The sequence below is a fragment of the Drosophila sechellia genome, chromosome 3L (assembly GCF_004382195.2).
Source record: "Drosophila sechellia strain sech25 chromosome 3L, ASM438219v1, whole genome shotgun sequence".
NCBI classification, from domain to species: Eukaryota; Metazoa; Arthropoda; class Insecta; order Diptera; family Drosophilidae; genus Drosophila; species Drosophila sechellia.
In genome coordinates, this window is record NC_045951.1 from 4804978 (window position 1) to 4817177 (window position 12200).

The 12200-nt window shown below is 43.8% G+C and overlaps 1 protein-coding gene and 1 long non-coding RNA gene across 2 annotated transcripts; both read right to left on the reverse strand.

The window, feature by feature from the left end:
* Window positions 1-40: 40 nt before the first annotated feature.
* Window positions 41-884, reverse strand: LOC116801129. Its single transcript, XR_004361788.1, has 3 exons — window positions 500-884; window positions 396-417; window positions 41-177 (listed from the first exon to the last, which is right to left on the reverse strand). It is a non-coding gene; the product is annotated as an uncharacterized LOC116801129 (long non-coding RNA).
* A 3953-nt stretch (window positions 885-4837) lies between these two features.
* Window positions 4838-6990, reverse strand: LOC6610833. The gene is made up of 2 exons (XM_032718903.1): window positions 6643-6990; window positions 4838-5298 (listed from the first exon to the last, which is right to left on the reverse strand). The coding sequence occupies exons 1-2, from the start codon at window positions 6763-6765 to the stop codon at window positions 4930-4932; spliced, it is 492 nt and encodes a 163-aa protein (XP_032574794.1). The 5' UTR covers window positions 6766-6990; the 3' UTR covers window positions 4838-4929.
* Between the last annotated feature and the right edge of the window lie 5210 nt (window positions 6991-12200).

Here is a 12200-nt window from a genome sequence, read left to right on the forward strand (position 1 = left end):
GGACTGGCACCTGGCCCTGCCCCTGGCCCGTTGCCGTGCGTGTGCCACCTTCCACCTTCGAGTTTCATAATAGTTCGATGCGGGCAAGCGACTCCTGGAGAGCTCCGGACATAGTTACGGGGATTTGTGATGGTCCTTGCGATGATTACACTATTTCCGTTGCATAATCTGCAATCCCTATTAAAATAGATATAAACAGACTAAAGTATTTATACTAGTAATCATTCGATTCACTTAACGTTGCAATTTGCATTACTTTAAAGATGAAATGAAACCATCCACAACATTGGAATTTAAAGTTCAACTAATGTTTGCTGAACGTTCGAAATCATAAAAGAATTTCGTGATTAAATACAAAATTGTCTGCATCCTCACAGAATTACAAGAGAACAAACCTCATATGTATAATCCAATGGGCTGTGTTCCATTTCGGGAATTTAAAACCGAAAAAAAAGCCTATTTAATTACAACTGCCTTGCAGTAATTGAAATTTGCTCACCCAGTTTTATGTGTAAATCCCAGAAATGACGAATACCCAGTCCTGGTTATCTAATTTGCAATTGCATTCAGCTCTCTGGTCGACGGATTATGGATTAGTTTGCTTCTTTTTGGGGACACACAAATAGATACAGTGGGAGTGCCTCGAATGGAATTGGGAGCGACTGCTCCACTTGAGCTGCTTTTCCCTTCAGTTCTCGTTGATTTTTGGTGATTTCTTTTGTCGATTGGTGTATTCAGTCTTCTGCGGTACAGAGGTTATAGATATATAGATAAAAGTATGGTATTTGTGTGCTCCTCGAGTGTTGTTGGTCGCCTCCGTGGCAGCTCTGAGCCAGGATTCGTGGACTCGCTGGCTCGGGCATGTGGGCCCATTTTATTAGTTTGTTTATTCGGGTTATACATTCTCGATTTTGGCCTGGCGCGGTTGCCATAGAACACTTATATGCGGTGCATTTGGAAGACAGTTGCTGTCCCTATTCCGCTCGTTCGCCTTCTCACTCGCACCCGCGTGATTTGCGTTATTAGTTTGTTTATTTAAAGCTCTTTTGGGCCAATTCACCGAGGCCCAAAACAGCCCAGCCAGGCCAGGCCAGGCTAGGCTAGGCGACTGTCGACCCACCTGGCCAACTCACTGACAGTCGGAAAGGTGGAGCGACAGGCGGCCAGACAACTTGCACGCCCATCCGGCTTGTTGCTGCCACGACTTGCGCTTCTAAACATACCAAAACATTGGATTTCTTGGCAAAATGGCGGTACACCGCACACGAAGGAGTCCATGGGGATTCCCAATCGGAACCCATAACTTATCCGCTAAATGCAGCTAATTTTATGGGAAGAAATTTGTTGTTCTGTGTTTCAGTTCAATTGAAGAACAACAAAAGACTTAAATACGTTTAAATCCACTGATATTTTGTATATACTTCGACCTTAGAAAGAGTTCCCAATATTTTTCCATCGATCGATTGATTGTTTTGAATCCTTTTCACCAAAGAATTTGCTATTATTAAAGCTGCATATGACGTGCTGATCCTTTTTCCAGAAAACTCGTTTAAAGCTCTGGCCACAAAGATTTTCGCACAGCCCAGGAAATTTCCTTTCGTGGTCTGGGCCACACTCTTGCCGGTTTTTCTCGGCTAGCGCCCTCAGCATTCACCTTGGCCGTGTGCAATTGTAGGGAAAGTCGTTTGCATTAAAAACCCATTTCGTGGCTTTTCATAGCTCTTCTTGTTGTTGTTATTACTGCGGCCGGCTGGCTTTGTTGTTGCTGATGGAAACTGTTTTGATTTGCGTATGGCCCCAACTATCAGGCAAGGACAGTGGGGCAGATACAGTGGGCCGGAGCGGGTGGAACACGCACATAATTGCCTGCCATCGTAATGGATTCACGTGCCTGCTGAGCCGCACTCGTTGTTCTGGCCGTAATGTTGTTGCGAAATATGCAAAAGTTAAGCGCCAACCGCAGGCGAGACGGAGAAAGACGGTGAAAGGTGCACTGATGGAAATGGGCATACTCGGATGCACTAGAAAAGAAAACCCATTTCCAATTTCCAAGTTGCATAAGTTTTAACAGAAATTTATATTTGATTTATTAATTTATTAGTATTTTTTATTTTTATATTTTCCGTAATTTACTTTTAAGTAACTATGTCATTTGTATTTTCTTTTGAAGACTTTTTTTTTCCGAGTGCACACACACCTAAGCAAAAGCGCGAGACGCAAAGAGGGATATTCGTCGCCTGGCAATTTGCCCGCTGTGAGCCGGGCGAGTGCGAAAGAGACGGGCAACTCAATCGAAGACACTGCAACAATTCGAATTTAATTGATGCCAGTCGGCGGCGGCAGCAACAAAAATCGAAGAGTGTGCGTGCGCTGGCATTTATGAGCCGCACTTCGCCGGAAAGAAAGGCTCCTTTTGCCACCTGGCGATACGGACAATAACTGAGCCGTTGATTGGCTCTGAGACCAGATGCAAAAGCTTCATTTTCCTCCCTCGGATTTCCACCTGCCAGTTATTAGCCTCCGTCGCCGGCCGTTGAACTTGTTCGCAGTGGGCAACAAGTGGGGGCGAACTTTTCGCGAAAAGTTTGCGAAAATCCTTATAAAGTGCAGGTATGCAAAGTTTTTATTTCCCATACAAAAGTTTACCCAACACACGTAGCTTGTGTTAACCCAAATCAATCATACGACATGTTGCCAAAGCTTACGAAAAGTATTGCTCATTCGACATGCTGGTGTGGCTTAACTTCTTTGATTTCAAATTGAAGCAACCATAACGGAATGGTTTATAGTACGATTATTATTGACTGAAAATATATTTAACTTATCCTGTATATTGCAACAAACTGTAGAGTTAAGCAGCGTTTAACAAGCTATAAATGCGAATCGCTTGAAAATGTAAACAACACTCGTTGAGTACCGATTTCAGGCGCTTTCAAGGTTTATCAAAGCTGTTGCATGCTGCGATTTCTGCTGCACTCGTGGCTTTGTCAACATTGATGTCCTGACGCCCTGTCGCTGTTTACTGATGCGCTGTTTACTGATGCTGCGGCCACCAGTGCTTCCACCGCCATTGACGTCCTTGTTGGCCATTAATTTTGCAGGCTTTCGCGCGGCGAAAATGGAAAATGACCACGCTCACTGTCCCGCCGCTGCTCTAGATAAAGAGTGCAGTGGGAATCGGGCAGAAAGCAGCGCTCGATAGTGCAGTGTACAACCTTTGGCCTTTCCTTTGTCCCTGCGACAATCTTCTGCAACAATTTCACTCTTGTTTTCACTGGGATGCACTGGCAGAAAAGTATAGGCGGGAGGACATATAGGTCTTAAAACAGAACCTATAGATTCAACAAGTTGCTTATTAAACAGACTAGAAGATTTAGTTAGTTTACCATTGACAATTTACCTAATCGTTATCATTTGAAATGGTATTGTTCTTGGTGCATTGTTGCACTTGTGCTCATTATCGCGACTGTTGCTGCTGTCGCGGTGCGGTGGCTGATGTTATTTACTTTTTAATAATTACAGCGCTCTGCTGCAATTGTCCCTGACCACAGGCCGAACGGGTCAGGCGAAGGGGTGGTGTGGGTCAGCGAACATTGGGACATGGGAGAGACAAGGACAGCACACGGGCGGCAAAGATAGCCGGTCGAGTTGATAAATTGCGCGCACAACACAGAGACAAAGAATGCCAGCTTACGGACACCCACACAGAAACGGACACCTCGCTTATTAGGCACAGTCTGAGTCATAAGAATGAGGTTTACAAATGCAAATGATATTTATCGTGAAACGTATTTATCGTTATATTCCAATTTCAATGAGTTGTTTTAATGAAAAAGATGCACATATCATATATACGTAATCATTTATATTATCTGTAATTTTTTGAGGCTTCTGGCACCTATTCCAGTGCTTTACCGTCCGCTGTTGATCCCGGGTGCCCATGATAAGCTTGCCAACTGTCCGCCACTTTCGCCCAACCTGCAACCTTATCCACCCACCCAGCATCCCGCCATCCTTGGACTTTTCCCGGCGATGGTCGAGCAATTTAATCAGACAGCAGAGCGCAGAAAAGCTGATAATACCGTTATGAATAATTTACCCACATACGCACACACATTCACTTATGGGAAGTGAAACGCGTTTTATTATTGTTTCTGGAGCTGTCTCTTTTGGTTTTATTTATAATTAATATAGCTGCGCCAGCGTATAATGTAAAAACATCACATAAAAGCACTTGTTGTTTGCACTTTTGCTTTCGAGCCTTTAAGAAGCTGCGTGTGAAATCGTTTTAATTAGGTGCGGTAACTTGTTGCGGCTGACCAGTGGAAACGGAAACTGCCATTTGGGAGCGGGGAATCCCCGAATGTCACTTTCACCTCAGATATTTGCCGCTGTGTTGATGTGCTTTCTGTCAAAATCAATGTGCATCCCAACCGCAAATATCATGAATGCAAGATGTTTGCGGTGGGTACTAATATCGAAATTTAGTCCTCGCAGGCGACCGCAGTAAATGAAACAACCAGAAATGAACATTTATACCACCCAAGTATGTCATTTAATGGGTACCGTGATGTATTTAGTTAGAGAGATAATTAAATAATTGGCTTAAAGAAAATATACTTTCGAATGAAATCGTTTTATTAATCACACAAGGTTCTTAACTTAGATAGAATATAATATTTAAAATATTTGGACATGTCATGCTGCTTCAAAAAATATGTGCTTAAGGATGTCAACTTAAAAATTGCAATTAAAGGAGGTTAATGACATCTTAGCGCAGTCTTTCTTAAATATACTATTCTAAAATATGTAAGGTAACCGTTAATTATTTTGATTGCACTTCGGCTCTTTTGTAATGGCAGATTATAGCTTGGGCTACAATACTTTGTTCACATGCATTTCGGACTAGTTTAAATCTCAGAGATAAGCTCAAACTGCTGGATTAGGTTCCTTTAAGCGCTCAGCTCGTTTCCCCCTGCTTCTTCTGGAGAACCACAGCAATCTGGAGCGCCTTTGAGTTGTGGCCACATCGGATTCCACATGGATGCAGTTCCTTCCGCCGGACACCTTGACCAACTTCGTATCCAAATCCAGATCGCTTGCATTGAGTATTTGTGCGACATGTGCCTCGTCGATTGTGCCTTTGAAGATGAGGGGATAGGGCCACTCGTGGCATATCGTGGGTCCGCTGTAGTCCCTCAGAGCCTCGATCATCCTGTCCAGGCGCCGCATCTCCTCGTGGTCGTCGTTGAATTCGCGCACCTCATCCAGCAGAGCGGCCACATCGGACTCGAGCACCTGCGAGGTGAGGTGGAAATTGGATTAGCGGGAAATCGCTTATTTTGCTCGATTTGCACTGCGGTATCCAATGACACAATGACAGTGACGGCGTTACGGTCACTGATAGCCTTACTTTCCCTCCGGCTGAGCTATCCACCCACCCATTCCGAACCCCCCTATTCGCGCCATTCATTCGGCGATGTTGGCTCGGATTTCAGCTCTAATATCTTTCCAAAGGCCTCGTCACTAACGTCTCTATTAGTGCCAAATTAGCCAGGCCTAGGAACACGGCCAACTATGCTCATGTTGGGTGCATGTTACCAAGGGGTGAACCCTAACCCAAACACCCTACACCAAAAAAGTAGTTCTCAAAAGTTCTAAAAATCAAACGAAGTGCATTCTAAGAAGCTCTAATAAGTATTTTATCCGTTGATCTGTTTGTATCTACGTAATTCAAATAGTTTGGAATAGATTAATGTTAGTTGGGCAATTATTATTTGGTAATCATCTTAGGCGGAAATACCTTTATACTTATTCATCTGGCCATGACTGTGCCATGCATTGCGAACCCGTTCGCTTGCCTATGGCCGAACCGACATTGTCTAATTAGCGATGCCAGTAATCACTGCTGCCCCCAACTACCCCCACGTCGCACCCCCAACCCTCTCTGACCCGTCCAACATTCTAACATTTCGTTCCCAATAACTGGCTATAATTGCATTAACATGTTCCAAATCGCTGCTGCAGCTGTTAACAGAGTTCCCGGTCGCAAAATGTTGAACAACAGGTGATAGCAGGTGAAATGGCAGTAGAAATGGCGATAACAAATCGCAAGGGCCAAAAGGGGTTAAGAGATATAGTCGGTCGACTATTATTGAACAATTAAGATTTATTAAGAATTTATTTGAATTCGTTAAGAAGCATGTAAAAATGTTGTGTTACTTGTATGAATATCGCGTATACGACTAGTTGAACACAGTATTTAGTAAAAATAGAAGGATTATTTATTTGCCACTAGCTTACTTAATGCGTTTTACAACTTCATTTTTGTATCCAAATAATAGAGCTATTTTTAGAGTGAAAGCCAAAGTGAACAGAAATTGTTTGTGAAAGCACAGATAACATTTTGAAAGTGATGCAGCGATAACAAAAGTGGCACAAAGGCCAGATAAGAAGGAGATTATACGGACAGAGGCACAGTTGCACAAATAACAGATATAGAATCTGTCAGTGTGATTGCAGCACTTTCAACCAGCAACAAAAGTGAAAACTCTGCGGCCAAGTGGATTACGCTTGTATGGTAAAAACAATTTGGACAGGGATTTGCAGAGCCGAAAGGGAGGAGGTTCGTCGATCAATTACCAAAAACTCAATATGCAGATTAATAACACATTTTAGCACTTGACGAACACGACCGCGCAAACTTTCCACGCTGCGGAGCAGCTGCCTCCGCCGCTGCACCGCCGCACTAATTGGCTCCGTCATCGCGGCATCTGTGTGCCCTGAATGTTTTATTTTTTGATTGCCCACCGCCGGCGACACTTGTCCAATTTTCGGTTCGTTTTTTGGACTTTTACATAGAGCACTAATTCGTGTTTGCTGTTTTCCTTTTATTTATTTTCTGTAGTTTTTCGTTCGCCGCCTTTGTTTTGCTCTATATATTGCCGCGGAATTCCGCTCGCGAACAGCGCTCGCCGTTGACTGAAGCCTCTTCTTTCAATGAGTAAATTGTTTACGTGCGTCAATCAGCCGGCCACTTGATGTGTGAGTATGGCTGTGTGGGCACACACTTATCCAACCAATACACACACTCGCAGTGCTGAGAACAATTGCTGCAGTTCCACTTCTCATAGGCACTCAAAAACATCTCAAAATCGACGGCCACAACCACGGATCCCGCACCACGGACCACGTACCAGGGTTCGAAGCCCGGGGTTTTGTGTCCGTACGTTGTGTCCACTGTGTCCGTTGTACGGGATCTCATGGGTTTCCGGGTGCGGGGTACCAATAGAAAAACGAAATATCATCACTATATTTATTCGAAGAAACAGATATTTTGAAGACAAATGCATTTATTTGTGTCTTTGACATTGGAATAATTTGTTTATAGTTTTTGGATTGAAATAGACATAAAATATAAAACGAAGGGAAGTTGTTAAAAACTTGGAACCAAAGCATTTATGATTTATAAGGCTTCATAGGGGCAGGCAAAGCTATTCTACAACCATTATTTCCCCTATTTCTTCCATCGTAATAGTATGCAACACTTGCCTTCCCAATGCAGCCAAGAAGTATGCAGCAATTCCCGTATTCATATGCAAGCCGCAATGATTTTAGAGCTGCTCGTTGACTTGGCTTTAATCGTGCTTTTCTTTGGCCCAGCTTCATCCCCATCACCATCCTTATCCAAGTTCCCTTCCACAACCCATTCTGCTGAAAGGCAAACAAGCATCAGCTGTTAGCCATTAAAATTTTAATTTTTTGCACCATTTGCTACCATCTTGGCCCACTGGGCACCGATTCCATCTCGGCAACGTCATAGCCATAGCCATCGCCATCGCCATTGCCATAGCAATCCCGTCCAAAGCCCTTGGCTTGAGCGATTATGTTGATGGCCAAGTCGAGGCTGCTCACCTGCAAGGGCCACGCCCTCTGCGCCGCCGCTCCTCCGCCTCCTTCTTGTCGATAATACGCTCAATTCAATTTGCATATTCAGTTGTCCAATGAAGCGCACACCACACAGAAGCGTTGCGATCCGCCGTCCTTCCAGCTTTCAATTCAATCCCTGCCCCAACCGGTGGCACGACCAAGCAAATGGCCTCTTTCTGAGCCATCCCGGTTGTTGGCCACTTGAAAGCGCCCAAAATGAGCCGCTGACAGCGGCGCACGCATGAGCTACCTGAACTGCTCCAGAGCAGCTCGAGCACTGCAAGAAAATGCTGATAAAGTACTAGTAATAGTAATCGTTTTTCTAGAATATTTTATTAAGATTTAACACCTTTAGATACCTTAAGATTTAAGTGGAGCATATTATAAACTATTACAGGATACGTTTTTCGCAGTGCACTTCGAGCTCCCTGAACCAGATCCTGCTCCGTGAATCCTTCTATCCTCGAGTCGTCCTCACCTGCTGTTAGTCCATTACGATAGCAATTTAACTTGCGCCACGTAAACATGATTATCATCTTAAGTGCAGTGTGTGCGGGCGGTGCAATGTGCGTGCAGCGGGTGGGAAAACTTCGAAGCCAACTGCGGACTGTAAGCTCGTTGGCTCGCTGTTTAACAACTTTCAATCTGCTTAAAACTGCAATTAATTTAAACGGTTTCTTTTTTGCCCCATTATAGCCGAAAACAGTGTTCTCGGACCACCGCCACCCAATCGCAATCCGGATTTCAATCCGGTTAGAGTGCTCCCGCCCTAATTGAGCTTGTCAGCCATCAGCAGGCAGAGCGTGTTTTGGCCAGGACACCTGTGAGGGATTCAGCTCCCAGGCGGCACAGGTGTTTCGTCCAGACCTTGGATGTGGATTCTGCCCTTGTCACCAGCACGTGGAGGGTGTGGCGCTGTCCAGTGGTGATGATGATCCTGACGAAGCAGATTGCAGCTGATTGAACCGCATGAGGAGTCGACCACGTCCACATCACGCATATCCCTCTTGGCAGTTGCTAGAAAATTGCAACAGCCGCTTGATTAATTTGGGGGCGGATCCGAGTTATATCTTGTGGGCGTGGCTACAACTCAACACCATTTTAGGGCACCGCTGTGTTGGGTATTTAAAGGGTATTAATTCATGAAGTGTATATTTGATCGACTAATCGCTTATAAGTCTGAGGTGGCATAGAAATTATTAGTCTTTTCAAAAAGTGGTGTAAAAGTACGAAAACTATGTTTCTATTCAGCTGGTATAGCTATAGTTTATAATGTTACGCGAGGGTATTTACCATCCGCCCAATTTCAGTAACCCTTTTTATCACTCTCACTTATTTTACCACTTGACAGGGTAAATACGAAGCCGAAAAACAAGGACCAAAGTCCATCAGACAGACGGTGAAAAAAGGAGAAAGCTCACTCACGACTACAACTGCATTTATGCAAATATTAATATAGATATACTCACACACACTCACACAGACACTTTCGGGGCAGATAGACAGTCAGACAGAAAGAGAGGCCATCACAAAGTACCGTTGACAAACCCATTATCAGGAAAACAAACCGGAGATTAACTTGGCAAAATGTCTGCAGACGTCAAAAAAATCCACAGTGGCCAGCAAGTGCGAGCGAGAGGGCAGCATTTGGATAACCACCACATGAATGAATAAAATATGAGCACACACACACATACACATGCACAGATGAAAATGGAGCGAAAGAGACGACGAGAGGATGCAGACACACGCATTTGGTCCTGCAAAAGTGACACATGAGCGTAATAACAGCTAAGACCTTGCTAAGCATCCGGCAGTCAACAACCACTTGCTGGATGCCCATCCCATGCACATCCACATCCTCATCCTCAATCTGACCTCGTCCTGGTTGCCACATCGTCCTGGTCGAGCGCGTAGCATCCCCTCCTGGTTTTCGGGCCGCCGCTGCACTCAGCGTGATTACAAATTATAACGTCTGAGCAATCGCCGCCAGTTCTGCGACTGTGTGAGTGTGTGTGTGTGTGCATAAAGGGGCGGTCCCAGTTACCGCCCATAGGAAATATAACTCCTCAACTTTTGTCAGCCATACTGAGGGAAAATGGAAAGCAAAGTTGGTGGGGAAAAAAAGTAAGGGAACATAAAATTAAATAAAGAGTAATATAATTATTTTACATATATCAGCAACTCCTTTCGACACGTTAAAAAGTAATTTATAATAATCTATATTTATAATCTATAATCTGAAAAGAGATATTTTTTTTATATTATTTTATTATTATTTTTTTATCTTCTGTTTGTCTTATCAATGTCAATATATCTTGGAAATTATTAAATTAATCAAAACTTTTGATGTTTAAAATAACAAATTTATAAAATTTAATTAGTTGCATAAAACATGCAAATTTCTACTATATATTTAAGCATATATTTTTTTAGTGTATCTCTATTAAGCTGCCGGCTGCGTTTTTGCCTTTGGGTTGAGCGTTGGTTGGCAAACGGTTAACGAATTTGTTGCACGCACCGCTCGCCAGATTTCCCTTCGTCCTTCGTCCTGATCCGTCGCGTGCCCGTTGGTGGTTGGCCAGACAGGATGCCCGGGCTGCTAACCTTGCCCCTGGTTGGTCCTGCCATCCCCTGCTCCTGGAGCATTGCAACCCCGCTCCATCATCCCCTGCAGGCAGCCGCATCCGCTTCCCCTGGCCTCTGCTTAGATAATTCCGTTAGCTTGCAGTGCTTTCGCTGTTGTCCTAATAACTTAATTATGTATTTGCCAGCAATGTGCCCTAAGCGTTTTTTGTGCAGCATTTAAAATGGCGTCTGCCACCCCCGGAAGGGAAAACCTGGGAGCTGGACGGGGGCCACATAGGTCATCCGTCTGGCAGCGGCTTTTCACTCTAAGCCCAAGAGCACTCTGCGAATTGGGGGCAGAAGTCAAGGTGAACAAGTGTGTGTTTTCAACATCTCTAGAGCTTTTAAAACAATGGTATAATTGTGTGAAACTATGGTGTAAAACATTTAGTAATGACTTTATAATATGCAGTTTCTTTTTTAAATCTGTTCTGGCTTTAAAGATACATGTATTATTTGTCACATTTTTATACTTGTTTCTTGAGAAAAGATTTATATTTGCAGCATATTTTAAGCTATATATCCATGCCAGTACTTGTATTTAATTCTCCAGGGTATACAGCATCATAAAATGTTTTTACCTCTCACATAGGTAGTTACTCCAAATTGTTGGGGCACTCAAATGCTTAGACCCGCTTGCCCCCAATTTGAATAATAATAAGAGGAACTATTTCGGGTAGCAATTGAGCAACCTTTTCGCTATCAGGACATGATGTCCTGGCTTTACAACTTACTTTTACTACTCCACTAGTTTTATGACCACTTTTTCGCTCGGAATCGCGGGAGTGGATGGGCGGAGGGGGTGGCACGTGGCAGAGTGCGCGATTTTTCAAGGCGCAAGGTCAAGCCGATGTAACCCATTGTGGCCCACGCACATCCTGCCGCCGAACACAGACCTAAATCCTTTTTGATTAAATTCAATGGTTTATATCCAATATCCCCCCCGAACATTTTATATGTCTTTGAAACGCATTTTTCTCGGCAGAATCCCTTATTTTTTTGTTGCTATTCTGGTTAAAACACGGACACACACACACACAAAACACACCCACTCACACACGGAGACATAAAACAAAATGGAGACAGGCGACCGGAGGAGAAAATAGATTGAAGTGTAATCATGGTTTTGAACTGCTCCTCGGTCATACATTTAATCTGAGCCAACGTAGCAGACACAAAATGGCCAAAAACGGCCAACGAAATGGGAGAGAAAGTGAGCGTTTGGACTGCTTTTCCTGCTTTTTGGGTACACTGGAAACCAAAAACTCAGGGAGTCACATAAATCTATAAGTCCATTTAAAAGTATCCTGCGAAAGGCTGTCAAGCAATCCTTAATAAACCTCTATTGGTATGAAAACGATCTTATAGATTATAAATCCATAGGATTTCGATGTCAACATTTACGATTCATTTTTTCCAATTTTTCGAAGTGTGACTAGTCACATATATAAAACAAAAGACATTGTAATTGGAGGGTATTGGAATGGGCAAGGGAACGAAGAAAAGTTCGAGGGCTCGTGCGGTGATGCTTATTCCGCCTGACTGATTGGTGGCTCCTTTGTCTCTGCTCCCTGCTCCCTGCTCCGGATGTCTCTGCTTTTGTGCCCCCATAGCCATATTGTGCTCCATCTTCGGGGCTCAGT

What these genes read in the sequence shown, in the direction of transcription:
- LOC6610833 (XM_032718903.1), bottom strand. Translation starts at nt 6,765, where the DNA reads ATGACGGAGCCAATTAGTGCGGCGGTGCAGCGGCGGAGGCAGCTGCTC. An exon ending in ATCTGCATATTGAGTTTTTG is followed by an intron (nt 5,299 to 6,642) that starts GTAATTGATCGA and finishes CTCACCTCGCAG; the next exon opens with GTGCTCGAGTCCGATGTGGC.